The sequence below is a fragment of the Mytilinidion resinicola genome, assembly GCF_010093595.1.
Source record: "Mytilinidion resinicola strain CBS 304.34 unplaced genomic scaffold BDZ99scaffold_32, whole genome shotgun sequence".
Taxonomy (NCBI): Eukaryota; Fungi; Ascomycota; class Dothideomycetes; order Mytilinidiales; family Mytilinidiaceae; genus Mytilinidion; species Mytilinidion resinicola.
The window spans coordinates 309,592-335,686 of NW_022985468.1; the positions used below are offsets into that span (position 1 = coordinate 309,592).

Here is a 26,095-nt window from a genome sequence, read left to right on the forward strand (position 1 = left end):
TCAACTTTCGAGTTACGCCAAGATGACTAATCACATTAGCTCCAATTTAACTATGTGGTTGGTGTCGTTTCACAGCGTTTCTACAATCCATTTTACTATCACAACAGCCTCATTTCAACCTCTGCCGATATAGATTGACATGTAACACTATCGAAATAATGTGCTCGAGATGAAACACTCATCAATCGGCCTTTAAATGATGCCGGCCCAGCAACAGCGGAACAGGAGAGTCACATTTCCGCACGGGTCGAGACAGCATCCGGCGTACAATGCGAGCTATAAAGAAACGTTCAAGAAAGCTAACAGTTTCTTTTTATACCAATTTTGCTTCTTCTCCTTCTCTAGTCGATCTACTTTCTTCTGCTTTGCCTTTAGTCATTCTCAATCAACCCCTTCAAAAACATAGAATACTCTAAACATTCAGAATGAAGACAATGCTCATTGTCGGCGTTGGGCCAGGCATAGGGTCAAGTCTCCAGATTGTATTTGACTAGCTTCGGCGAACTAACATACCTGAAGCATGTCGCTCGCACGACGATTCGGACGCGAGGGCTACCAGATTGGCCTCATCTCTCGGTCTCAGAAAAAGCTCGACGCTTATGTGAAGGAGCTCAGTGGGCTCAAGATCAAGAGCGTCGGTGTCCCTGCTGACGTTCTCGACCGTGATGGCCTGAAAGCAGCAATCGCAAGCGTTGTTACGCAGCTAGGCCCCATCGATGTCCTCGAGTACAGTCCATTACTAGACATGGGCAGTCTCGTGGACGTTCTCTTCATGGACGTTGAGCAAGCGCAACCGCAGCTGGATATGCAGATCCTCGGGGCCGTCACCTCTGTCCGGGCTGTTCTCGACGGAATGATCAAGAAGGGGGATGGCGCCTTGCTGTTTACGCTCGGCGCAAGCGCGTACTCCTCGTGTCCTAGTCATTCGAACGGGTCACTTGGTGTGGTCGCCATGAAGCAGTATGCTTTGATGCTTAATACGGCGTTAAAGCCAAAGGGCGTCTACGCCGGATGTCTAGCGATTGGACAGCCCCACGACTCGGACGAAATCGCCGATATCTACTGGGACAAGGTGCAGAAGAAGGGGCCGTGCGAAACCCTCTACGGTGACCCGCGTGTTCAAGCTTGCTACGAAATCTTGCTAGCCCAAGGTGTTGGACGAGTTTTTCCTCCTGGACTCGTAGGGAAGTTGCCTGTGCCGCGCGACGAAAATGAAAAGAACATCTTCCTTATCGCACTCCAACATATCGCCAAATGTGCTGTCATATTAGGAGAAGGACAGGCCAAAGTTGACGAGATGGCGGAACTGGCGGAATCGATTGGGGGCGATAGGAATGCGCCGCATTTCGGAGGAGTCGTTGATAAGGCGTTTCCGCAGATTTCTACCTTCGCGTAAAAGCGAATCTTTCTCATGGGACTTGCCGGTCGCTAGAGAAGATATGGTTTTCGAGAAGTGATGAAGAGGCCGGATATCACGTGCCCTTCAACTGGTCATCTCGGGAGCCGAAAAGCGAATAGTTCCATACTGCTCTATGTGGTGGGGTGTTCAAATGGGCGTCCCGCAGAATATACTTAACTAAATTGCATGTGCTCTCTTCCCTCGTCAATTTCAAAAGTCAGCCTTAGGATTTTCAGCCTGACCCCGCTTCGCTTGTCTTCACCTATCTTGTGAATACCAAGACCTTTGGAAAGTGGCAGTGCAAGCGGCGACTTTAAGTGAAGATGCTCAGTCTCCGGCCTTCCAGCTTCGTACCTTGCAAACTCAGAAATGGCGACGTTCGGATTCTCCGTTGGGGACTTCGTTAGCGCTCTCAATCTCACCCGGGAACTAATCCGCGCTCTTAAAGACTCAGTGGGCTCTTCGACTGATTATCGCGACCTAATCAGAGAGCTGCGCAGCCTAAAGCGAGTCTTGACGGAGGTAAAGCGGCTTGACTTGGACGAGAGTCTCAAGCGCCAGCGTGTAGCTGTTGAGCAGGCGGCCTCGCTATGTCAGAACACAATCACGGGCTTTCTACGGAAGATACACAAGTTTGAGCCTTCGTTAGGGGAGAGTGGGTCGGCCGTAAGGCGTTCGAAATGGCGAGTGTCGCTAAGAAAGATGGAATGGGCACTGTATAAGAAAGAGGAGGTAGCGGCGTTCAGAGCGAGGATCACAGGCCATACGTCTGCCATCAATATGCTTCTGTTAACAACTCAGCTGTGAGTAATCTCTCATATTACCTTATTACGGTAACAGAATTCCAAAGCAATGGCTAATTAAGCTTCTATAGAGCGGCTTCAAATCTGAATGGACGCCAACCTTGTGCCAATACAGACCACAGCGATCGCACTCCAGGCTCGAAGCAGCGAGATGACATACCCGAAGCTACTAACACGCTACTCTCAACACATACTGACCTGCTCCTATCGATCACGAGAATAGCGACTGAAGGGGCGACAAGGGAGCAAAATGACGACCTTCGAGATCTAATGACTGAAGTCCTGAAGACCAACCTCCAAACCTACGAGCTGGTACTAAAAATGCAGACAGCCATACCACCGCAGGTCGAGCGGCAACAACCAGTCTATTTTCTGGATGCTTGTGGCCAGCTCGCTCCGTTCCATCTTGAATTCATCTCCTCAACTGAGGCTTTTCTTGCGGTTTTGAAAGTAAAGTTTCGAGATCGTGGAGCTCGTAAGATCGAGAGGTCTGAGTTTGTTCTCGAGGATACTATCACTAATCGGGAAATCGACCTCAGGAGGCCGTGGGATATTTGTTTCAGACCTGGGCAGCGAGTGTCCATGAGCATGTGCTTCAACGACTTCAATGCCAACATTGAATGCCCTGCATGCCACACATCGATATCTGCTCAAACAGATCAAGCAATAGATTGGTGAGTACACTCTTCCCCGTTGTCAAAGATTGAAGCTCACCGTGTAATCCTCTTTGCGGCGTTCATTTCCGCCGCGTAGAAAATGCGGATGGCCTTGAAGATGATGCCTATGGAAGAGCCCAGTATGCTAGCATACCGCACTCTGAAGAGTCGTCCAAGCCCGATGTTCCTTCTCAGCCTAGCTCAGCTGCTTCCGCAAACTCAACTACGGAGTCACCGCAAATAACGAGTCAGTCTATGGACGTCGATCACGAGTCTGACAGTGATGACCCGTCTCTATTTCAGCGCATCCGTTTGCTTGAGCCCAAAGGAATAGCATGGACCGCACTGCATGGAATCGTCAACATACAAAAGAACGGAATCGAGGCTCTGAATATGTACCCAGTACACCTCGAAGTAGAAGGGCGATGTGGTGAGAACGTGTCGCCTCTTTTGTCGTGGGGAGCAGTGCAAACGAGCAATCCCTTGCCGCTCTTCTCTAACGATAGTATGTCGTACTTTGAGGTGCTCCTGGGTGCTTTGGATAAATGCGCATGCCATAACCAGGGCCAAACACTGGAAGACGTCAAAGTAGCTGTAGGATATTGCATCGACCTTCGAAATCCGGAATGTCTCATTCGTGCAATGGTCGAGGTCCTGGAACGCGTTCAGCTAGATGATGGGAAAGTTAATCCTATCATAAACAATTGGGGCCATCTTGAATTCGTGGACTCTCTTGGGTCTTGGGTTCCTGGAGACTTGATTGGATGTCTTCTCGACCCAATCCGAGGCCAATGCATCTTCAGCCGGCAGACACCAGAAGCTCGACAACAACGCCATTTTGGACTACTCACAGCAGCTTCAAGTCACACAAAGTACCGTCCGTTTTCCGCTGAAAGTTGGCGGCCTACGGTGTTCTTTGGCCCTGGCTCTAGTGTTGTAGCTAATTTTGGCCAACGACCCTTCCAGTTCAACTTGAATAACTACATCGAAGGTACCGAAAACTACGTTTGTCGCCATTGAACAAATCTAATGAATAAATAGGTATAGAGTTTGGGCCCAAGCGAGTACCTTCAAGACCCTTGATTGATCTTCATCGTCCTCTTGCTGGTGCCAAGATTGACATCCACAAGAATAGGCGAATGAGATGACGCTTCACTTGGTCTCAGAAAGCTATCAAAGAACTCTTCGAGCCAGATATAAAGGAAGTCAACTCAAGAACAGGTAAGTCTTTCCATTTTCGTTCTAAATAACTCTACCAAAATAGCTTAAAGCAAGATACACTCCGCCCCCAGAGCTATCCCCGATTCATCGAATAGCTCCGGCTACGAAGAGCTCACGGAAGAGGCACTCCAGCCTTTGGATCACACCCCTGATTCAATCAAGTATTCAAGAAGACATTCGTGTTCTCTCCACCTCCCTAGAGTCTCCGTCAAATTTCCTTCAGCAAAATCTCCTTCGTCGGATCCGGCATAATGTGCGCCCCAAACTGCCAATTTCCCGGCCTTCCCGCTTGCTCGTCTACGAGCTTGGTATGGTACTTCAGCACCAGCGTCGCCAGGATAAGCTTAATCTCATTCTCTGCAAACCAACGCCCGGGCACGCATGCTTTCCATACCCCCACCCAAGCGAGTCCTTATTCGACGTCGTAAACAAGTACTTGGTTTGCTCGCTGGCGGACGCTGCTCTCCGCTGCTTACAAAAGCGTAGTGGATCGAAGGATTCGGGGTCTGGGTAGATGGCGGCGTGATAGATGCCGTAGAGGTTTGCTTGTAGGATGGTGCCCGTGGGGATGTGGGTGCCGTCGGAGAGGTTGAAGGGGTGCAGGGCTAGGCATTGAACGCCGACTGCGGGATATCAGCCTTCGAACGGGCTACCGAGGAGGGAAACTTACGGACACTAGATGGGTTGAGGCGCATGACTTCGCGCATGAAACTATCTAGCTTTCATGCGTCGTTGAGCACGGTCTTGTTCCACTTCCCATTGTTGGCGTCCAGCAGACCTTGGAGCTCTTCACGCGGTAGAATGACTAGCTCTGGACGATCGGTGAGGTCGTACATCGAGTGCGTGAGCATCATGCTAGATGTGTGGATGCCGCCCAAGCTGAGCGCAAGTTGGATCTCGGCCTAACGCTACACGTCAGCGCAGCTTTACCTAACAATACTAAAAGAGAACGTACCTAGCGCTCCACTTTCCTATTCATCGTCTTTCCCTCTTGATCCAAGCACCACTGCAAGAAGTCATCCGGTCTCTCTCCATCATATTTTCCGTTCGCCATGGCCTCTCTCCTTGCCTTGATAATCGGGACCATGAAATCTTCCGCGCGTTGCTTGAACTTGTTAGTATTTTGAACCTCCTTGATAAAATATTGCACGTAAGGACGCAGCCACGGCCGCCATTTCCCGATAGCATTAGCGCCCGCGAAGACCTTCAGGGTGTAGTCAATGGATATCGCAATCCAGTCTTCGTTCAACCAGAGCTCGGGACCGACGAATATGCGATTTGATACTTTCGCAATCACGCGGAGGAGCTTTTGGTTTACGTTTACGGGTGTCCATTCTGGAAGATCATGAGAGGATATTCTATTTGTAAACTCAGAAAGCTTCACATACCTTTATACGAAGGGAAATCGGCGGCCAATGCCTCGTCCACCGTATCGAACAAAACAGGTACAAATCGTGCTGCAAGCCACACAAAGTTAGCTATCGCGTTCTCATATCATACCACACGAGTTCGCTTTCTTTCTTACCCAACCCTGGCGTCAAATTCGTCCTTATTAAATTCACCGTCTTCAAATCATCCCCTACTAGGAAAGCCCGTGTATTTCGCGGAGAACAGCTGGGTAGGTACGTTAGCGCTGAGTCAGTTTACGCCTCTAGCACGCTTGCGACACAGTCATCCACTCACAATCTCCAACGCCTTCGCGGAGCTAGAATGCTCCTTGTCCGTCTCCGTTTTCATTTGCTTGATGGCGGCGCCGCTGACGACAACAACGTCGGCGCTTTGGGTTGATGGGTTGAAAGTTTGAAGGCTGCGTTTTTGAACTGTAGAGGTAGAAAAATATGTTAAAAAAGCGATCGCTTCTGGTGTGATTTCTGGAGCTTCTACCTTTTTATATCCGTCGCGGACAAGACTGGATGCATCTTTCGCGAACTGGGCGCGCCGTTTTTCTGCGTCGCCGTATTCAAGGCCGATCCATGGACTCGGGTTGCAGCACTACAACCTAGGGTCAGCAACTCATATGCAGTAACGTATCAGGATAGCATGCTGATACAGGAGGAAGTAACAGGTAGTGCAACAGCAGTGCTGCAGCACGGTATCAGTACTGTATCAGGAAACAGCATGAATCAAGTAACGCGTCAGGAAGAGATACCACGTTATGCCCCCGGGGCTGGCCCCCCTCCTTCCCCTAGTATATAAACAACGAGCTAGACACCCATAGAAATCAGAGTTCACATCAATTTCAACCTGAGTCATGGGGCGTTTGCGGAGCTTTTGAAGATGGGACTTAGGGCCCAAGTAAGTGCTATGACGGCGACGGAGGTGTATAACAGTAGCCCGCCTCTCTAGACGAAACTTGAAAGTGCCTCCATGATTACGAGTACAACTTCAGAACAAAGGTACGAAATTATAAGAGAATAAGATCCAAAGTCAACGAACGCAGGAATACATCCTCAAATTTATGGGAGCACAAGCAGGAATTCATAGTACCAAGGATTCCATATCAGCACTACACATCTCTTCTTGATAGTGAATAGAATGCTTATGTTGGTGCTTACTCGTTTGCGAAACGCACCCTATAGTGCTGCGAAGCTTCCGAAGCCAGTCTTACAAAGGTAGAGTTTCAAGTATCGGCCGTAACGGGCCGAGTGTATGAGCGTATGAGCGTATCATTAGCGACGGAATTTTCTGATATTGCGTCGTCTGGTTAGAGTGAGCATGAGAGGAGTATGGCAACTTGTTAAGAATATATGTATCCTATCAGCTTCTGCGCCCATATGCATAATTGCGGCGCATACGACACTTCCTGGAAGTCTATGGTACCGTGTTGCTCGCGACTAACATCGGGTCAGGTCCTTTTTTATGTAGAGAACACCTCTCGGGCTCACTATACCTTTGATTCATTCATAAAGACCTCCATGCCTCACTTCTCCCCTCTCTCCAACCCCCCGATCCCCAAAGACCAACTCTAGATGCCTCGCTCCCGTCTCCCTCACCACAACTATCCGCTGCCACGTCCGCTTATGCTCCATCCCCACCGCCGTATTCGTCAGCAACTCCGACGGCCTCGAATTCACAGCCAGCGTAACAAGATCACTGATGCCCGCCCACGCCTTCTAAACCAACCACTGCCAAAGCGTAACAGCCACCTTACCCACCGCAAGCACAAACTGGATCCCCAGCACCACAAACGCAAACCACAGCGTTGGCGTCCTAGTCTCAAGGTTCCAAGCGTACCCAAAGCGACGGACCCGCACCTGCAAACGCATCCAGCTGTTTTTCAGCGACTCGGCCTCTAACTGGCGCGGCGGGTGCTTGTGCCTGCTGCGGAACGTGATGTCGGTCGTGAACTCCTCCTTGACTCCCGGCCCAGCATGGACGATATATATATACCGGTGCCGCGGCCGATTAAGGTCGGTGCGTCGCTCAGAAACTTGCTCATCGACGTCGCTACCATGCGTGTAGGTAGCCGTTTGTAGCCACCCCGGGGCGCCATGACGCGGCTGTTGAAGTCGGAGGCGACGAGGAAGATGTCCGCGAGGTCGCCCATGAGGGTGTTATCAGTGCCGTCTGTGGGTACGTTGAGGGCGTCCGCCCAGTCTGTCCCCATCTCAATGCGACAAGAGGCTGTGGGGAAGGGGACAGCGGCGTTCAGTATAGCGGCTGCGTCAGCGGGTTTGTCCCAGGCTTGGTGGATGAAGAGGTCTTTGCGGGTTTCCAGCCACATTATTCCAGGAAGCCAGTAGGCCGTTATGGCGCATGAGATGATGCTGTAGCTTGAGTTGAGGTATTTGGGGTTCTTTGGGTCCGTGCGGTCGAATATGTCTACTGGGACGAAGAAGATGCCGCCCAGGGAAGCATTTCCTCTTTTGCTAAATGTGGTATGTTCGTCTATTGGTACTTAGGAGAACTGAGTCTGATTGCCGGTGAAGTTTTTCCCTACATCTAATGCCGACTGCGGAACATGCCAGAGCTCATCGCTTTCAATCCCAAGGTGTCCAAAAGGGAACGCCACTTTCGGGTCATCATTGTCATACCACGCACATTAAACTCTCACGAAAGGTTTCAGGATGTTCGCGAAAGTCTCTGGCCTCTTTGCATCCGCCGTCCTCACGGTAATGTCGAGCCGCAACGGCGTCGGGTCCCCATCTTCTGCCCTCAACTTCGGATACGACGACTTCCACGCATGTCTCCAAAAGTTCGCCAGGTCAGTAGCAAGCAGGTGGGTAACCGACGTGCCAGAAGCCCACCCAAACCAGCTCATTTCAGAAGCGTAAGTAGTGTTCTCGACATCGACTCCGTCCCAAATATCAGTCGAGTACGGCGGCAGCATCTGCTGCGACCACAAATCGGAGCTGAGGTAGCGCATTGCACCACTTTCATTATCCACGATCGTGAGACTTGGCCACATTTGGCCTCGCACGTAGCCCTCCTGCCACCCTTTAATAACGTCGATGTTAGTTGTGGGGCATAGGCGGCGAGATTTTGCTCCGCGCCGAAGACACCGGTCAGATGGTAGCAAACTCGCGTCCACCTTCGAAGGCCAAATTTGCTCAGAAGTTGCGGCCAGATACAGGAGGTCGTCACTGCCGTTGAACGGGTCCACGACAGGCCAGTAAATCAGCTTCGGAAGCGCAACAATCGCAGAGACCGGATTCGCGATCGCTGCAAGCAGATACCCGACACAACGAGGAGTGGCCGTACTGGTAAGGTACTCCGAAACTCGTTGCTGAGCAAGTAATTGAGCTTTGTGAGCTGATATCCAGAGGTGAGGAGACTGAAAGGGACGCCTCTCGTTCTGCTGAGACGTCTGCGGATCTCATCCAGGACGATGTTGGATAAAGATGCGAGGAGAATCAGCTCGTGAGCCTTTGCAACAAATTGAAAGCCATTCAGGATTATTGCTTGATTCCTTCCGCCGTAGTCGGTCGGATAGATCTTTCGCGCGTAGAGTGCGACTAGGCACATTGTCACGGCTATCGCGAGGAGGTGTATGCCACACCGCCATAGTGCTATCCAAACGCTTTTTACGAGAGCAACTTTGGGCTTCTCATTGATCTCAGTAGAATGCTCGGATGCTAATGCTCGGACGGTAGGCGATAGAGGCTTGGGGTCAGGCTCGATGCGACGGGCATCCAGGGGAACCTGCTTGTATGCGATGTACTCCGTGTCTCTTTGGCTCTGAAGGTGGAAGTCAGTGACTGAGTTCAGATCCACGGACTTTTACTTACATCCATCGTTGAGGATGAGTGAACCAACGTTCATCTGCCGCGATGCCAAATCAATATGCAATCTCATGAAAATAGAAGCTTTTCAACGAAAAGGCATTCCGAGCAAAACAGCGAGCAGACGACCGTAAAGTATATGGGCATGTGGCGCCTGTCACCTTACCTAGCTCTGCGCCATTTGTATAGCACCAATAGGCATTGCGTTAACACAGCCTTACTGCCGTCGTCTTGTTTGGTATTCGAATGCAAGATATGCGCCAATAGAAACACCGCTCATACAGCCTTGCTGCAGCCACATCCTCATACAGATTACCGTTATAATTCTGCATGGCTGGGCACTTGGCTTAAAGTGGGGGATAATCGTTCGAGACGAGACTACGTAATAGGATTCAAAGGTCAACTCATCTCTATTAGGTGCTTAGGAGCGGTTGATGAAATTCGAAACGGCCTTCACGTCTCATCTAGTTTCCAAAAACCAAATCAAGTATTCTATTGATCAGCAGCCAAGGGCATCCGTAACCCTAAGGAGCACGCGTCAGATGTTGTCCTTTGAAGATGATAAATGTGTAGCTAGGTAGGTTCAACTAGCTGAATGGCGCAAGAGCCAATGACCATCCGCGAACGAGCTTACATGATCCGCCACACGAGATGGCCTAGCGAGGCTTGGTACCCTGTAAGTGATCAACATCCATCCCGTGCAAGTTTCTGAAACTACGATGAAGCATTCGTTACATTAGCAAGAAAGCACACAGACAAAGGATGATTGAGGACTGGATGTATCAAAAATAGGTGCTATCGGCTGACAAGGGAGCGGAGAAGAATAATAAGAATGAGCGAAGAGACGAAGATAGGATTTTGGACCAACGAATCAATGCAATCCAGCGTCCAGGTAATAAACCGGTCTAGGTACCGATCTACCAACATAACTGTACCAAGACACCTAACCTTTACTCTCCCAGTAGTGTCGATCTAGAGCTTTCTCCCCGCCACAGACCTCACACAACCCTTCATACATCCGATTGAAGGTCCTATGTTTGCTGAAACATTTTTGGCAAAGGAGCACACTAGGAAATCGCGAATCTCGATTGTGATATTCGTAGACTTGGTCTCGCTCTCCTTTGAGCACATCTAATGAGCTGGTTTGGGACCAAGAGAAAGGGTTATCGGAACGCGATCGTGCAGGCGACTTTGGAGACGGCGGCTGAAAAGGCCAGACTGATCGGAGGCGCGACGGAGACGAAGGGTTAGATCCTGGTGATCGGCTGCTGGTTGGCGACATGCTCACGCTAAAATGTCTTCGAGACGACGCCTCGAAGATGGAATCGGTATTTCCAGGGAAGAAATTTTGAGGCATAGGGAGCTCTGCAGGTGATGAAGACTGAACAGGTGAAAGGTGATGACCCTCGACAATAGGCTGCGAGGACAGGCGACGTTGAGCCAAATCCGACCTCATCCGCTCGACTAATGGCTGAGACGCGACTTCGTTCCGGGCCATGGATACCCGTCGGATCATGTGGCTAGGTATATGTGACTCCGCCGATTTGTTGGAAGTCGCCACCCTTTGTAGAGCTTTAATGGAGGATTCTTTGTATGGGTTCGATGGTGCAAGACTCCAGCGTCTGTCGCTCGCGGCAGGCGCTGCGTCATTGGTACTGACTATCGAGTGGCGTTTCAGTCGGGCCATATCCAAAGCGCGCAGCTGATCTCGACGCTTCTCAGCATCTTCGTTTCCACCTAGCCAAATGGATGTGCGACGGGAAGGAGGTGGAAATGGAAACGGTGACTCGGAATTCTGCTCGATGAGATCTCTTAGCTCGGGAGAAGGCTGGAAGAAGTCTGGGCTGATAGAAGAACGCCGATCCGGAACGGCCTTGGGAGACTCCATCGATACGCCACAATGTTTGGAAGAAGTATGTCCGGATAGGAGTAATTTATGAAGGACAGAGGCACGGGGATTAGAACCAGGGCGTTCGAGGATAGGTTGTGCTTCCAAGCGTCGTGTGAAGGCTACAAAGTTGCAGTCAACTGCACCTGCCATGTACCTCCTCTTGCCGGGCCACAAGTCGAGAAAGAGCATGTTGAGAAGTGAGAAGAAAGACGGAAGGATAAGTAGATCACAGGTTAGAGGGCGAAATCAACAAGAAATATCCGCATTGAGATTGAGGCAATTTCTAGCTCACCTGAATGGTATATTACAGACCAAACTCTATCAAGTGAGATACCGAAGCACCCCTATGCATTCCTGTAGACTCCATCAACTTGTGTTTCTCAATTTACGTTTCTGACATCTCGGTGTCCTCCGCCTTCGCCAAGCCGTGCTCCTTGAGCAGGGCATCGATCTCATCCGCTCCCCAGAGATGGTGGTAGATCTTGCCATTCTTAGTCCTGCCTACTGTCGCAAACTCAACTATTGCGCTGTTAGATTCACTCGAGTATAAGTCGATATTGAGGTGAACTCACTCTTCTCGCTGCTCAGCTTCGTGGAATCCATCGTCTTACTTAGCACCTTGACCGCCAAGCCACATGCCTCCTTCAAGTCGTATTCTTCCTTATAGTCCTGCTTCAACAGACTCTGCGCGCTGGCGTTGTTGGCGCCTACACTCGTTGCCTTCCATCCACCATAATTGCCGCTAGGATTGCTTTGGTAGAGCTGGAACTGGCGCTGCGGGTCCCAACCAGCGTAGATGAAGGAGACACCAAAGGGCCGGAGACCGCCGTGCTGAGTGTAGCCTTGCTTGAGATCGCATAGGCGACGTACGAGCTGTTCGCAGGGGATGTCTTCGTTGTAGGTGAGGAGGTAGCGTTGGGCGGCTTGGCGGGCGTAGTTGATGAGGATGTTCGCATCAGCTGTCATACCTGCTACAGCGCAGATCATGTTGCTAGGCTCCGTTAGCTTGAAGTACGAGGGACGAACGTATGAGTCGTCTTACTCGTTGAGAATATAGAGCTTCTCTGCTGATGTATCTTGCTCCAGCAGCTTGCTCGTCACTTTCCTCTCGGCGGCGAGGACGATGCCATCTTGTGCGAGAATACCCAGCGCAGTACCAGCGTGTGATATAGCCTCCAATGCATACTCGACCTGGTAGAGACGCCCCTCTGGCGAGAAGATGGTAGTCTAGGTGGGTGTGAGCTGGTATTGATTGCGGCAGGGCTGCAGCGTATGGCTTACCCGTGAATCGTATCTTCTCGACATGTTGAAGTCTGGCAGCTACTGAGGATGAGAAAATCAGAGAATGTGCCTCAAGGCTGGATCGAAATCGTGGAGAGGGAGGGATTGAGGTTCACGCAGCAGTGTGATGGAGTTGAGCTCCAGGCACAAGCTCGATGCGCGTCTCGGCGACGGCGCCAGAACCCCCGGCCTTGGCACTTGTTTTCGTGACCTCGAGCATCATCAGGGTTTCATTTCTACTTCCACTTCACTCCTACCATCGCTGTGACCTCAGGATGCTCTCCTCCGCAAATCTCCCTCCCAAACCTCCACCTGGCGTTGCTCCCCTTCCTCCGGGATGGACTCAGCATAAGGCGCCCACTGGTATGGCACGCTCAGAAGCAGCTCAAACCTCTATCTAATCGCGATCTAGGGCACCCCTACTACTACAACATGGCCACGAAGCAATCCACATATACGCGACCCGTCTTTCAATCTCAAGCACCCAGCCCGCCGCCGCCACCAGTTACACCGTCCTCCCAAAACGCTCAGATCCCGAACGCATTTCCAGGTCCGTTCGGCGGAAACTTTGGCCAGCAGGGAAACTTTAGATCGCAAGGGGGCTTTGGACCACCGGGGAACTTTGGACAGCCTGGAAGCTTTGGTTCGCAGGGAAACTTCGGACCGCAAGGAAACTTTGGACAGCAAGGCAACTTGGTACCGCAAGGAAATTTTGGCCCTCAGGGAAATTTCGGTTCACAGGGCAACTTCGGTCAGCAGTATCAGGGCTTCCCAGGTGGACAGCACCGTGGCAATCACCGCGGTGGCCATAATTTCGACCGACGAGATGCAGAGAGACGGGCGAAAGATCGCCCAAAGCATCGAAAAGACATCCCTGGCTGCGCGCCATGGGTCCTAGTAAAGACGAAGCTTGGTCGGCGCTTCGTTCACAACACCGAAACAAACGAAAGCTTCTGGAAATACCCAGAGGAGGTCAGGAAAGGGGTCGTGGAGCTGGACAAGATAGAACGCGAGAAGAAGCAGCGGAAAGAATGCGGGGAACCCAACGGAGATGAGACGGAAGTACCTGTACAAGTGGAGAAGACCCAAGCTGATAAGGCTCAAGAGGAGACGGCCCAGGGAGCGGAGCCTAGGCCTGGCGCGTCAGAAGAGCGAGCCCAGGATGAAAACGGGGATTCTAGCGAGTACGAGGAGGTAGAGGTAACGGACGACGAAGAGGAGGACAACCCATCGAAACGGCAACGGACTGAGGAACCGGCTGAGGACCAACCTGTCGAATTCAATGAAGATGACATAGCGTACCAGCTTGCTGCGATGGGCCAAGACTACGGACTCGATCCAGGCGAATACGGAGACGGTGAAGATGGGGACTGGGAGGAAGGCGCAGAAGGCCTCCCTTTGACAGAAGAGGATTCAAAAGCGCTGTTCCGGGATTTATTGGACGACTTCCATATAAGTCCCTATCATACGTGGGAGAAGCTTATCGAAGAAGGGAAAATTATCGACGACGACCGCTACACGGCTCTCACGAACATGAAGGCGCGGAAAGAATGCTGGAGCGAATGGTCCAGAGACAAGGTCCAGGAGTTAAGAGAGCTACGCGAGAAGCAAGAGAAGAATGATCCCAAAATCCCATACATGGCTTTTCTGCAGAAGAACGCGACTCCGAAACTATTTTGGCCGGAGTTCAGACGGAAGTACAAGAAAGAACCTGAGATGAAGGATATGAAGGTCTCGGACAAAGACCGGGAAAGGTGGTATCGCGAGCATATCAATCGTCTTAAACTACCTCAAGCAACTCTGAAGTCAGACCTCACGGCTCTGTTGAAGGCACAGCCACTGTCAGTTCTCAATCAGTCAACTTCCTTGGATGCGCTTCCTCCTACTCTGCTAGGTGACATTCGATTTATCTCGCTATCTCCATCCACACGAGATTCGCTCTTAGAAACCTACATCGGTACCCTCCCAGCTGTCCCTGAAGGTGCAACAGCCTCTGCAGAGGATGACGCAGAGCTGGAGAAGAAGAGGGCTGAGCGAGAACGGCGAGAGAAGGCTCTCGCTGAGCGCGAGAAGAGGGTGCAAGCAGAGAAGCACAAGCAGCGACGGGATCTAGAGTTTGGGAGGGGCAGACTCCGGGAGGAAGAAATGGAGCTGGAACGTGCGATGAGAGTCAACAAAGATGGCCTCAAGGGGTATCTTGCTGAAGAATGAGACTGATCAGGGCACGTCGAGTTGGGTGTGTTACCCATGGCAACTTGTGTCTGCCATTAGTTCACTATGTATGTACCAGCCCCAAATTAGCATCAGTCATAGCATCAGTCATAGCGACCCAACCCATATCCAGTACCTCAAAGATCACATTTTGATTGACCTGCCCAATCGAACCTATGTTTGTCATGAAGAATCATGACTTGAATTTGTTAACATTAATGTATTAGATTCTAAATCGGTGACCCATTCCCGCCAACGCTTCGCTCAAACGACATTCAAACCCAAGACGCTCATAGAATCACGAAATCAGAATCGGCCGTTTAGAAAAACCCCATTTCTCATCATGCCTTTGGCTGCTGCGGCAACACAGGCGCCGGCCCAATACTCTTCGGATCACTCGGCCCCATCGCCGGTAAACTCGACTGCGCCGGCGTCGTGGTCCAGGGTGCAACGGTGTGAATCCCATCGTAGAAAACGCGCGCCATCTTCACGTAGCCATTGTCGTTGGGGTGGGTGCCATCAGATTGCATGTCGGCCATACTCCACCCTAAATTGCATCAGCTTTAACTTTCCAAAATAAAAGACATGTGGTAGGTGGTTTCACTTACAAGAGCTATGATTATCAACCATGAAAACAGGCTTCTTCAGGTCACCTCGCAGTATCTCAACAACATCCGCAAGAAGCGTGTTATACCCCTTGATCACAGCTTCCGCTTTCTTGTTACCGTTTGGCGGAAGCGTGGAGACAACGACGACGGCGTTAGTCGCGATGCTGAGGATGTAACTGATGAAGTTGTACATGTCATTTGCCATAGCGTCTGTATGATTGTCAATCTCAATTTTTGTCAACCAAATAAAGACCACGTACTCGGATCATGGCCCTGCAGCGCGTCATTTGTCCCTGCAAGCACAAGGACTACATTTGGCTTCTGCTTCAATGCTGTTTTCAGCCCCGTCTGGTTCTGGACCTGGCTAATCCTTAGACCGGGGAAGCCGTCGCATTCGTTGTCGCCCATTTGGCCGCATTTTTTGCTACCTGGAGCGCGTCGTCAGTTCTCGTACTGATAGTCAAAGAGCATAGAAGCAGAATTGGGGAATCTACGCACCAATCATATTCACCTGCCTCCCCTCTGCCACTAACGCGCTCCTCATCGCTCGCCGAAACCCATTTCCATACGCCGAGCCTTGGCCATACACGATCGAGGCTCCGATAGCATGGATGCGGAGAGCTGGTGCCTTGGCTGCTTGTGCAGACCGTGTGATCGCAAGAGCATTGTCTGCTTCGGTGTTTACTGGTATCGCAGAGACTGGGCGTTTGTCAGAGAAAGTCGAGTTGGAATGCGGCTCTCAGCACGTGTTAAGTCAACTTACCGGATAAAAGCGGAATGAAGCACACCAACAAGCTGCTCGCTCCCCAAATCATCTTCACGTTCCTATTTCAGCACGAACCGCGTAGCTATATGTACGACTCCTCGCCGGTCGCCTTTGAAAGATAAGACAGGAGCCACCGAGGTCGGAGTTCACGATCCAGATCCCAAATCAGTCTCTGATGGCGAGGAATGCAAACACGCGCAGCGAGACCCCAAGAACTTAAAGATAAGAGAAAAGACGCGTACTCCGTATGTACGTTGGACGACATGACAGTAGAGTTACATTAAATACCTCATACTCACGTCTTATTTTATATTCTACATCCTAACGTTCACTGCCCGCACACGCCCTGACTTGCCCGCTTTCGGGTTGCAGGCCCGGCCCTGTCATGTCTACGTTCGGACAGCAGTATCGAATCCATCCTGCAGGCGCAGGCTAGGCGTATAGCGCTTCGTATGCGTATATCGGGCATTGGCTTATTAGCCACGTGGAATCTCGAATTTCGAGCGGGAGATAGCGGATCAGTAACACGGCCATGTTAGTGGGTATCGCCGTTGTGAACACAGGGGATCATGAGGCCTCTCGCTGACACCTCTTCTGGGCTGCAAGGCGGAGTGCGACATCGCCGGCGACAGCACAGAATAGCCGCTCGTGGTCTCAATACTATAATCTACCTGGTAGATCGTTGATTGCCAGCACGCACTGTGTGCGGGGAATCCTGAGAGATAGTTGTGGATGTATGGATTGGAGAGGTTTCAGCAACAGTGGTGGTACAGAGTGAAGTGCGACAGTATGTACAGAACGGTTATTGTTTTCGTGATGCGCTAGAGTTGGTGTTGGTGAAAGAAGAGGGGTGAGGAGATGCAGTGGCAGAGCTGGTGAGACGACGCTGAGGTGGGCGGAACTCCAACGAGCATCCATGCCTTCCGTCTTTTTTTTACTGCAATTAGTTACTTATGACTCGACAAAGCACACAGGTCCGGAATTCTCGCTGTTTGACAAGTTCAGGAAATGCCCATATAGCTATGAGTTATAACAGAAGAACGTAGAGGCAAGCGTATTTCTAGTGGTAGTACATGCGCACTAGGTCCTCCCGAAGATACGCTAGTTAGCAATAATTACTTCATGCGGACAAGCTAGTCCGTCCATTCTTCCAGTCCAGTAATCACATGAATTTGGTGCAGTATCCCTGCCGTTCATTAGACTAGAGGTTTCTATATATAAACTTTGATCCGGGGTGGTATTAAGAGTACAAAACAGCGGCAATTGATGACCTAGTGCTAGGTTTGCCTCCGGCGCATAGCAAAAGCTCCGCAGAGTGCACCTTTGATCATCTGCCTCGCTGTCCACTTGAAGCCGAAGGACGTCAGACTTATAGATTTTAGTAGAAAAGGGAGATCGACACATGCAAAATACAGATCCTGCCTTGCTTGCCTGTCCAGGAACTTTTCTTGGGCGACGATTCTACCATCGGGCTGCCAGATTCACCTTCGATTCGGGTTTCGGATCAGACGGCCGTTGTCCTGATGAGATGGCTTTAAACCGGCCAGCTCGTATCGATACACGACACTGACGCTAGGCTGCGCAACATCGTCCAGACCATCCATGCAAGGGTGACAAATAATTGGTCACCGACTTATGACTCAATGCGCCCCTTGAAGCTTTTGAAGACAGCTTCCCATTCACTCGGATTCGATCTCGCCCATGCCTTCACGACCTCGACGCCTTCTCGATCTTCCCGCATGTGGTGCAAGGAGGACGTTCCGTTCAGCACGACGATGCCTAGATTCATGACTAAGCTATACAGCGCAATCGGAGCGGGAACACCGGTAGATTCGGCAATCGTGGCAATCTCGTTGCATCCCAGCAGCTTTAGATTACCCGTCAAAGTCCAAAATGATTCGTAGATGATGTCGTTCTCTGCACAGAACGCTCGCAATTCGACATCATGCCCGGTGGCGGGGTAGAACCGATTCTGAACGACCGAAGGCTTGACCTTTGAGGTCTTGTGTATCTGTTCGAGAGTCTCTAAGTCCACGTTGGAGATTCCGAGCGAGAGGATCTTCTCAGGGACGAAGGCCTCTAAGACGTGCCAAGCCTCCAAAGTCTGCGTTAGTGTTGGAAGTGGGGAATGCATCAGCACGCAGTCGATATAAGATCCAACTTCGGAGTCCTGCAATGGGCGAAGTTTCCTGAGTGATGAGGCTACCGACGTTTCGATCTGCTTTTGCAGAGAATCTGCGGCGTTGTAGGGCATGTTATTCCTGTCTTGGCCAGCGAGTGATGTGTATTTAGTCTGAAGCTATTTAAGGTTAAAAGAAGATATCGTTGGGATAGAACTCAGCCTTGGTATCCATTTTCGTACTTACATAGATGTCTTCCCGACGAACCACGCCATCTTTGTAGGCTTCCCGCAGGGCTTGTCCTACGAGCTCTTCACGATAATGCCGGGGCTGTGCGGCGGTGTCTACAGCTCGGAATCCTGCAATCAAGGCTTCTTTCACCAGCTTCGTCGTGTTATCTTTCTTCCAAGCCGTTCCGTAGATGAAAGCTGGCGAGAGTGAAGATAGAGACGACATCGCAGCTCTGCCCCCGCTTGAAGCCATGATAGCCCGACCTGCAAGCTACTGGAAGGACAGATGAAGGGATCTTGCTCGAAGGACTACTCGACTGGGATGATCAGGCTAAGCTAGATGCAGTACGTCAACGTGCACGAATGGAGTGGTGGAGTACACCTCAGAGGGACAAGCATTGCGGTGGGGTTTCGGTGTATCAAGCCAGCATGGCGCTACTCCGAACATGGCATAGCTCTTCACGTGATCAAAATGCTCATGATTTAAACAGCAAGACATTGCTTTATAGGAAGAGCACGACGTTGCAGTACCGAGGTCTCGGAAGAAATGAGCTTCGGAAGTATTTCTTCCCTGCAGTCCGCTGCTGTTCCCGTTCTATTCCGCCGGAGTCTGGAAGATTGAGAGAACGGTATCACATTGGGATGAATTAACGCGGAACTATCCCATACACTCCGGATAGCCCTCGTGAGCGCCGGTCACATCAAACGGAACATATGTCGGAGCCGCATACCCGTGCGGGGAAGCCGTTGGTGGTTTGAGGGTCGTGTCAGTCAGGATATAAAGACCCACTCTTGTGCCCATCCGAACAAGCTCTGGTTGACGATGGCACGATGAACATGAGAGATCGGAACAGACTATACGGCAGGACTCTCGGGAGTGTTAGGGTTTCCGGAAGTGAGTACAGCTCTTGAGGGAAGAAACGGAACTTGGACTAATCGTCAGGAAGTTGATGTAGGGACGAAATCCGAGACACTGTAGTAACACCACCGTCGTAACAGAACGGAACGGATCCCTATACAGAAACCTTCACCGGAGAAATGGCATCCATAGTAGTTAGCCGGAATTGCATTGAATGCGGGACGGAACGCTTCTCCGATTCCACTCCCCGGTGTGGAACGATTGATGACTGACACCAATATCCCGATCGTGAGGGAGCGGAACGAAACTTCAGAGAAAGCGAAATGGAGGAACCAGCATCCATCGCCATTAACCGGAACCGCGTTCAGTACGGGAAGGAACGCTTCTCCGACTTCCACCTCACGGTGTCGAACGATTGATAACTGACATCACCATCACCATTGTGAGAGAGCGGAATGGAGCCTCCACAGTAACTATCACCGATAAATCGGCGTCCAGCGCTATCAATCGGAGCCGCGTTAAATGCGGGACGGACCGCTTCTCCGACTTCCGCTTCCCGGTGTCGAACGATCCATGGCTGATATTGATATCACATCGTGAGAGAGCGGAATGGGGTCTTGCGTAAGAAACATCAACGGAGAATCGGCATCTAACGATGTCAACCGGAACCGCGCTCAGTATGGGCCGGACCGTTTCTCCGACCTCCAGTATCCGGCGTGGAACGATATTGATACCGTATCGTGAGAAAGCGGAGCGGAATCCTACGGAGGAAGCATGACTGGAGAGCCGACATTCAGCGCTGTCAACAGGACCCGCGTTCAAGACGCGAAGAATCGCTTCTCCAGCTTCCAGTTTCCGGCGTCGAACCATCGATGCTTGAGTTCGACCTCACATCGTGAGACAGCGGAACGAATATCATACGCAGTGACCATGAATGGGGAACCGGAATGAGAATGGTAAGATGGAACCGGTTTGACGGCGGAACCGAGAGTTTCTCCGATCTCCATTCCCCGGCATCGAATGATTGATAACTGATATTAACGCCACTATTGCGAAAAGTGGAAGGGACACGGAATCTTTCACACGAAACCGACGGGATTATGCGGCTCCCCAATTACTGAACACGGAACCGGACGCTCTAAGCAAAGGCACAACGCTGTTGGAAGCGGAACCGTCCGACTGAGCGGAAAGCTTGAGGTCAGATGGAGTGATCCGTGGACCAAAATCCGAGAGAACCCCTTGAAAATCGGGAAAATATACTTTACTCGGAGAGATACCGGTAGAAGGCCCTAGGCTGCGAAAGCTCCTTACCTCAATATCGAGTGTCCTCCCTTTCACCCTCACCCAGCCTTGGCGAAAGCTTGATGCGAGCCTGTCTTACCATTGTCTCGGTTCTAGAGGAATCTCAATTCCCTTAAAAGCTTCCGAGATCCTAGATCTTGGATCTTCGGACAAGAGATCTGTGGAGAGATTCCATTTCCCCAGAACCTCCTCTCGGAAATTTCATTCTTTAACCCGTCGATTCAGAACTTCGTCAGTGCCAATTCAGTACCTTTTCCCGGTACCTTCCTTTGACTATTTTGCCCCAATCGAAGAGAACACTATTTGGAACGCTCCTTGCGATTTCCAGAGTACTGGATGGCCGTTGTGTCGAATTGTGGTGAAGTGCCAGAACCTAGGTTTGTAGGTCACGTGAGACACTCAAGATATCTGGGAATCAACCTTATCTCATCAACGGGAACCTGCATAATCGGTCGGCCCAGCCTTGCTTTGCGATCAAGGGTGTCTCCTGATGGTAATGTCAGGAGTGTGGTGGTTCGAGGAAGAATGAGGAGAAGTTAGGGGCCCGGCCACCTCCGCCCACTCAAGCGAGGAAAAAGTCAGCCCATTGTCTTTCCACAACACCCGCCAAGGATCACTGCCGTCACCCCATCGCAACGTGAGCAGGCCACCTTTGCCCATGGATCAGCAACATTTCCATACAAAACAGTCCAAACATGTAAAAATCCATACCGAACCTGCTGAGTAAACTACCTGCTGCGGATGCCGTCTCCTGACATCTGCTCCGTCGTTTGTTCTAGGTAGACGTGCCAACATGACCCCATAGTGAGAATACGGTAATGTTTCGTGGCATTTCACGCCTCAGGTGATGCTACGCGATAGGACTCACAGCCCCATAGTTTCTCTGACCTGTCTTCGTGCTGCTGATATATAACTTCTCGTGCTACACCTCACTGTCTCTCCCATCATCATCAAGCATCAATACAGGGCATTCACACCGGTTCCAACAATCTCCAATCAACCACACATCTCTACTCCGGCTACTCACGAACGAACAAAAAAATTCGATCGACTCTCCTCTTACGCCAAAAAGTGTATTACTAAAAATCACATCTCATCGACGAATCAATAACGCCCTTTAACGGTCTTAATCTCGATTCGACATATAATCCCAAAAAAATGCCTTCCGCAACACCCATCCGAACCTTCATGCGCTCCGCATCCCGCTACCTCACCGAGCCGCACCCATTTGCGCGGAACCCAGTCACCACACCAGCGCACCGCCACTACGCGCCGTTCTTCATCAAGCGCGCCGCTGCGACCGCCGGAACGTAAGCAACTCTCCATTTTGCGCCTTCTTAGAGCAATCCCACCAACTCTACCAATAGTATGATCCCCTTCTACGGCGTAGTTCTGTTCTGGCCCATCCCCGTCGCCGCCCTCGGCCGCCAAATCGGGATCTGACTTGCTGAATCCCTCGTTATCGCTGTCGACGGCATGGGCCCCTCAACCTACCAGGGCCAGGCCTCGGTCCCATGGGAGGTCACCGACATGAAGACTCCCGACGAGATTGAGCGCGATCGGAAGGCGTCGGCTGATGCGAGGGAGGTTATGGACTTGATCCTCGGCATGGAGTTCGATGGTTGAGCATGGTGTTCTGCCTTCTTGTAGAAACCTTTATGTTTGGGGGTTTGGTGTTTATGTTCCGAGACGAATCGACTTTGATGCATGGTTTGCTGGAGTTCTGGGGCGTTCGGGGTGTTGAATGCCCGCGGCGGCTTTGTTAGTTCTTTTTAAGCATAGCGCGTTCGAATATGATCAAAATTTCAGATCAAATATATCATTCAGGGCACAGTGACAATGACCATTGATTGTATTAGGGGTCCAACTTAACTCCGATTGAGGGTGTACATTGAAAAGGAACAGGAGGACCAAAGCATTAGGGAATCTTAGAGACTGAACATGGAGACAAGCAACCTTTGATACACAGAGAGAGTCCTATTACCCAATGCAAGAAGACCAATGATCCGACAATGCCGCTTAACGCAGGACGAAGGAAACTCCAGAGAAGTTGACTAAAGGGAAGGCCCTCATCCCTCAGGCACCTAGCGGCCAGCATACAGCCGCCCTTCAAGGGAACATGGAATCATCCGGCATGACGAAACCCTTCGAGTCGAAATCGCGGCGGATGTAATCCGTCATGGCGTCAATCTTCTTGCGCTGAATATGCAGAGCTCCACCTTGGAGATCTCTATCCCGCTGGCTCATGTGGCTGTCGGCTATGGATAGAACCGATGGTTTCGGGGAGGTAGCACCTTCGATGATGGTGAATCCCTCTTCTTGAGCAATATCCGAAACTGCCTTGGGGTGGATTCCAGCGGTTTTCAAGGACCCTTCCTTGCTGCTAGGAGCTTCAGAATGAGGATATCGAGGATCGCCATGGACTTCCGGGGTGATCTTGAAAGACGCGTTTCGTCCCGGTGGGACTCCTCCCACAAGAACCAGGAGTAGCTTGGGCTGGAGAGCTCGAACGATGAGGTTGTTAGCTTCGAACTCGATGGTCAGAGTTTCCAAAGTTGACTTGGACAAAGAGCTGCTGGATTGTGCGATATCCGAGTCCAGACTGGCCTGATCATGAGAAAGTTTGGAGGCGATGGCTTCTTCATGCTCCTTCCAAGCCATCGAGATGAGGGCTGCCTGGTCTCTCAAGTCCTTGATGTCGACCGGCACAGAATACGCTAGAAGAGTTCCATTGGGTGACATTACACTGGTATGTTAGCGGGCTTTCGAGGCGCGGACGGCTGCATCGCGTACAACATGCGTGGATATAGTTTCGGATCCACATTCTTCGCCAAAAGTTCGCTAAGTTTCTTTGCGTTCAACATTTTGAGAGTCTCTAGAAATGGCGCGGTTTAGTATGGGGTTGGAGATATTGCAAAGAACATGAGGCACGCGACAGTGGTAAATATGTTATATCGGATGAGCTCAAAGTCCGAAAGATAGATACGTCGACGCGAACGCCTTGAGACCAGTTTCACGACGGGTTTGCGCCTAAGAACAGGATGGAGAATTGGAGAGAGGTGAATTTAAACAACTTACACCAACACGTCGCGCCGCGGCGCTGTGATAAGAACTGAAGTGGAAAGATTTCAACGTCCAACACGAGAGAAAAGGGTCGACAGAGCTCTCCAGAAGGGCATAGTCAAGGCGCCGGGTCTACCAACGTGAGAGGTGAATGCAATGCGGAGCTTTGGCGCATTGTTGATGACGGTGTGACGAGACAGGGCAAGACGTGGGAGCTCAGCCTCAACTGGAAGGCGCTCGGACGTGGAGTAACTTTTGACCGAGACACGGCACGTGACCATATCTCTCATCGTCCGAACATCCTCAAATCCTATCTGCGCTGCTTTTTCCGGCCTCTTAAAAGCTTTATCTGAATCACAGTGTGCCTTCGATTAGTAGCGAATGGTATGTCTGTTATTCAGGCTTGCAAGGCACGAGAACGCCGGGAGGGCACGCTGGGCATGAAGAAAGTGGCACACTCATCAAGCCCGTGTGTAGTGCGTCAACAAGTTTCCACATAGCCCAGGGCAAAGAGCTTCTATCTTCTTTAGTTTCCTGAAAATACATTGAAGCACCCTAAGCAGTGGCAGACAGGTGTACACATGAGACGGCTTGTTTTAGAATTAGTGTGCCACCTTTTCCGTGCCCCGCGTGGATGGCCCGAGAACGTGGGGTTGATTAAGCTCCTGCGCGTCATCTATCACTACAGCGCGCTCTCAATCCTTCCACTCCATTCAACCGATGCTTATATTCAGCCGACTGTCTGCGAAATCATACAATTCTAAACCCACATCTACTTTTCTCTCACGAGCTTCCAACCTTTCTTTGAGACGACCATTGGTCAGGACCTTCGCAATCATGGCTACCAACACGAGCTCCTACAAGCTGAATCACTCGATGCAAGCTCTTTCGCTTTTGCACTTACTACACAAATAGAAATGAATCAATGCTAACATTGGGGCAGGATTCGGGTCAAGGACCCAAAAGTCTCCGTGAAATTCTACGAACTCCTTGGCATGAAGCTCATCAACAAAATCGAGAACAAGGATGCCAGGTTTGACCTCTATTTCCTTGCATACGACACTCCCAAAGCAGTCAACCACGGCAACCATTGGACAGATCGCGAGGGACTCATCGAACTCACCCACAATTATGGCACGGAGAATGACCCGAACTACAAGATCGTGAATGGCAACAGCGAGCCTCATAGGGGATTTGGACACACTTGCATCTCGGTGGACAACATACAAGCTGCTTGCAAGCGATTAGAAGACGCTGGAGTCAAGTTCCAGAAGAAGCTGGCCGACGGGAAGATGCACCACATTGCGTTCGCATTGGATCCTGACAGTTACTGGGTTGAGATCATTGGCCAGAAGCCTGTCGAGGAGACAAAAAGTGTCACAGAAACCGATGTGGAGACATATCGAATGGTAAGTGTGGTGGATTGTGATGGTGGAGTTACGCTTACATGACGTACCAGAACCATACCATGATCCGCATCAAGGACCCGGAGATCTCGCTCAAGTTCTACCAAGACGTCATGGGAATGGACCTCAAACGAGTCACGGAGAGGACCGCGGGCGGCTTCAACCTCTACTTCCTGGGCTACGGACCACCAGCCGTGCAATCCGCGAACGGCCACAATCCTGTTGCAGACCGCGAGGGCCTACTGGAGTTGACATGGAACTATGGAACGGAGAAAGATCCAAACTTCAAATACCACGATGGCAATGCGGAGCGGCAAGGATTTGGCCACATTTGCATCTCAGTGGATGACTTGGACGCTGCTTGCGCCCGATTCGAGGAGAAAAAGGTCAACTGGAAGAAGAGGCTCACAGATGGCAGGATGAAGAACATTGCCTTCGTTCTCGGTATGTCATTCCTATTTGTATCGTTATAAGGCATAGATAACTAAAGAATCACACTCAGATCCTGATGGCTACTGGATTGAGGTTGTTCAGAACGAGAAGCTCAAGAACCGAAGCAACTGGTGATTGAGTTACCAGACGTCGAGATCCAGCAACATTCATCAGATTGACTCAGGCATCCAACTTTGCATGCATTGGATAGCTCAAGGAGTCGGTATCCTATGTAGCTTCTTTTACCGAATGGACAGCCTAGAAATGATTACAATGCCTTGCCATAGAAATCCGTACACCTCCCTGCGACTGTCTATGGGGCTCCAACGTTCTAATAGAAACGGACATAGTTCCAATCTGCGGCCTCCCCATTGACGCTGTCCGGGGTAGCCTCGCGAGCTTACAAAGGTACTAGAAGTCCAAATGCCGAACTTCTACCTTATTCGGAATGCTGAAAATACTATGAGGCTCCTCATGCAGCCGTAAACGAGTGTACGGATTCCTATGACGAGGCACTGTATTGTCTTCTCTTTAGCCATCACGTTGCATATTGGGTGACGCTCCTTTGTTTCATTTCACTAGCATGGAACAGCGTGGGGAAGGTGCGGGAGCGGGGTAGTTCTCT

General features: G+C 50.9%; 14 protein-coding genes across 14 annotated transcripts; 6 read left to right on the forward strand and 8 right to left on the reverse strand.

Moving 5' to 3' along the window:
• The first annotated feature begins 243 nt into the window (after positions 1-243).
• Positions 244-1,583, forward strand: BDZ99DRAFT_468935 (uncharacterized protein). The gene has a single exon (XM_033721378.1). The coding sequence runs from the start codon at positions 521-523 to the stop codon at positions 1,394-1,396; it is 876 nt and encodes a 291-aa protein (XP_033569451.1). The 5' UTR covers positions 244-520; the 3' UTR covers positions 1,397-1,583.
• A 185-nt stretch (positions 1,584-1,768) lies between these two features.
• Positions 1,769-2,997, forward strand: BDZ99DRAFT_551327 (uncharacterized protein; the record flags this gene model as incomplete). Its single annotated transcript, XM_033727019.1, has 2 exons — positions 1,769-2,202; positions 2,421-2,997. The coding sequence occupies 2 exons, from the start codon at positions 1,769-1,771 to the stop codon at positions 2,878-2,880; spliced, it is 894 nt and encodes a 297-aa protein (XP_033569452.1). The 3' UTR covers positions 2,881-2,997.
• BDZ99DRAFT_204513 (uncharacterized protein) lies at positions 2,998-4,223 on the forward strand. Its single transcript, XM_033713286.1, has 3 exons — positions 2,998-3,849; positions 3,900-4,079; positions 4,130-4,223. The coding sequence occupies exons 1-2, from the start codon at positions 3,114-3,116 to the stop codon at positions 4,004-4,006; spliced, it is 843 nt and encodes a 280-aa protein (XP_033569453.1). The 5' UTR covers positions 2,998-3,113; the 3' UTR covers positions 4,007-4,079; positions 4,130-4,223.
• Positions 4,059-4,774, reverse strand: BDZ99DRAFT_576857 (uncharacterized protein; the record flags this gene model as incomplete). Its single annotated transcript, XM_033728618.1, has 3 exons — positions 4,059-4,383; positions 4,449-4,702; positions 4,750-4,774. The coding sequence occupies 3 exons, from the start codon at positions 4,772-4,774 to the stop codon at positions 4,288-4,290; spliced, it is 375 nt and encodes a 124-aa protein (XP_033569454.1). The 3' UTR covers positions 4,059-4,287.
• BDZ99DRAFT_551335 (uncharacterized protein) lies at positions 4,684-5,816 on the reverse strand (the record flags this gene model as incomplete). Its single annotated transcript, XM_033727020.1, has 4 exons — positions 4,684-5,414; positions 5,468-5,536; positions 5,580-5,610; positions 5,763-5,816. The coding sequence occupies 4 exons, from the start codon at positions 5,814-5,816 to the stop codon at positions 5,035-5,037; spliced, it is 534 nt and encodes a 177-aa protein (XP_033569455.1). The 3' UTR covers positions 4,684-5,034.
• Positions 5,817-8,121: 2,305 nt separating this feature from the next.
• On the reverse strand, positions 8,122-9,336 carry BDZ99DRAFT_576859 (uncharacterized protein; the record flags this gene model as incomplete). Its single annotated transcript, XM_033728619.1, has 3 exons — positions 9,308-9,336; positions 8,792-9,257; positions 8,122-8,741 (listed from the first exon to the last, which is right to left on the reverse strand). Exons 1-3 carry the CDS (start codon positions 9,311-9,313, stop codon positions 8,122-8,124), a joined length of 1,092 nt encoding a protein of 363 aa, XP_033569456.1. The 5' UTR covers positions 9,314-9,336.
• A 505-nt stretch (positions 9,337-9,841) lies between these two features.
• BDZ99DRAFT_204503 (uncharacterized protein) lies at positions 9,842-11,479 on the reverse strand. Its single transcript, XM_033713285.1, has one exon. The coding sequence runs from the start codon at positions 11,379-11,381 to the stop codon at positions 10,245-10,247; it is 1,137 nt and encodes a 378-aa protein (XP_033569457.1). The 5' UTR covers positions 11,382-11,479; the 3' UTR covers positions 9,842-10,244.
• Positions 11,480-12,619, reverse strand: BDZ99DRAFT_204502 (proteasome subunit alpha type-4). The gene is made up of 4 exons (XM_033713284.1): positions 12,474-12,619; positions 12,235-12,419; positions 11,765-12,183; positions 11,480-11,711 (listed from the first exon to the last, which is right to left on the reverse strand). Exons 1-4 carry the CDS (start codon positions 12,495-12,497, stop codon positions 11,578-11,580), a joined length of 762 nt encoding a protein of 253 aa, XP_033569458.1. The 5' UTR covers positions 12,498-12,619; the 3' UTR covers positions 11,480-11,577.
• Positions 12,620-12,730: 111 nt separating this feature from the next.
• On the forward strand, positions 12,731-15,071 carry BDZ99DRAFT_205603 (uncharacterized protein). The gene is made up of 3 exons (XM_033713287.1): positions 12,731-12,836; positions 12,886-14,752; positions 14,912-15,071. The coding sequence occupies exons 1-2, from the start codon at positions 12,749-12,751 to the stop codon at positions 14,682-14,684; spliced, it is 1,887 nt and encodes a 628-aa protein (XP_033569459.1). The 5' UTR covers positions 12,731-12,748; the 3' UTR covers positions 14,685-14,752; positions 14,912-15,071.
• On the reverse strand, positions 15,026-16,107 carry BDZ99DRAFT_527521 (SGNH hydrolase; the record flags this gene model as incomplete). Its single annotated transcript, XM_033726272.1, has 5 exons — positions 15,026-15,231; positions 15,293-15,502; positions 15,553-15,720; positions 15,791-15,991; positions 16,056-16,107. 5 exons carry the CDS (start codon positions 16,105-16,107, stop codon positions 15,026-15,028), a joined length of 837 nt encoding a protein of 278 aa, XP_033569460.1.
• A 1,584-nt stretch (positions 16,108-17,691) lies between these two features.
• Positions 17,692-18,634, reverse strand: BDZ99DRAFT_401642 (aldo-keto reductase-like protein; the record flags this gene model as incomplete). The annotated part of the gene is made up of 2 exons (XM_033716241.1): positions 17,692-18,357; positions 18,425-18,634. The coding sequence occupies 2 exons, from the start codon at positions 18,632-18,634 to the stop codon at positions 17,692-17,694; spliced, it is 876 nt and encodes a 291-aa protein (XP_033569461.1).
• A 3,093-nt stretch (positions 18,635-21,727) lies between these two features.
• Positions 21,728-22,012, forward strand: BDZ99DRAFT_401600 (uncharacterized protein; the record flags this gene model as incomplete). Its single annotated transcript, XM_033716239.1, has 2 exons — positions 21,728-21,879; positions 21,937-22,012. 2 exons carry the CDS (start codon positions 21,728-21,730, stop codon positions 22,010-22,012), a joined length of 228 nt encoding a protein of 75 aa, XP_033569462.1.
• Positions 22,013-22,393: 381 nt separating this feature from the next.
• On the reverse strand, positions 22,394-23,581 carry BDZ99DRAFT_468945 (uncharacterized protein). Its single transcript, XM_033721379.1, has 2 exons — positions 23,363-23,581; positions 22,394-23,315 (listed from the first exon to the last, which is right to left on the reverse strand). The coding sequence occupies exon 2, from the start codon at positions 23,309-23,311 to the stop codon at positions 22,679-22,681; it is 633 nt and encodes a 210-aa protein (XP_033569463.1). The 5' UTR covers positions 23,312-23,315; positions 23,363-23,581; the 3' UTR covers positions 22,394-22,678.
• Positions 23,582-24,320: 739 nt separating this feature from the next.
• BDZ99DRAFT_468947 (glyoxylase I) lies at positions 24,321-26,008 on the forward strand. Its single transcript, XM_033721380.1, has 4 exons — positions 24,321-24,510; positions 24,576-25,041; positions 25,092-25,482; positions 25,541-26,008. The coding sequence occupies exons 1-4, from the start codon at positions 24,470-24,472 to the stop codon at positions 25,603-25,605; spliced, it is 963 nt and encodes a 320-aa protein (XP_033569464.1). The 5' UTR covers positions 24,321-24,469; the 3' UTR covers positions 25,606-26,008.
• Positions 26,009-26,095: the final 87 nt, after the last annotated feature.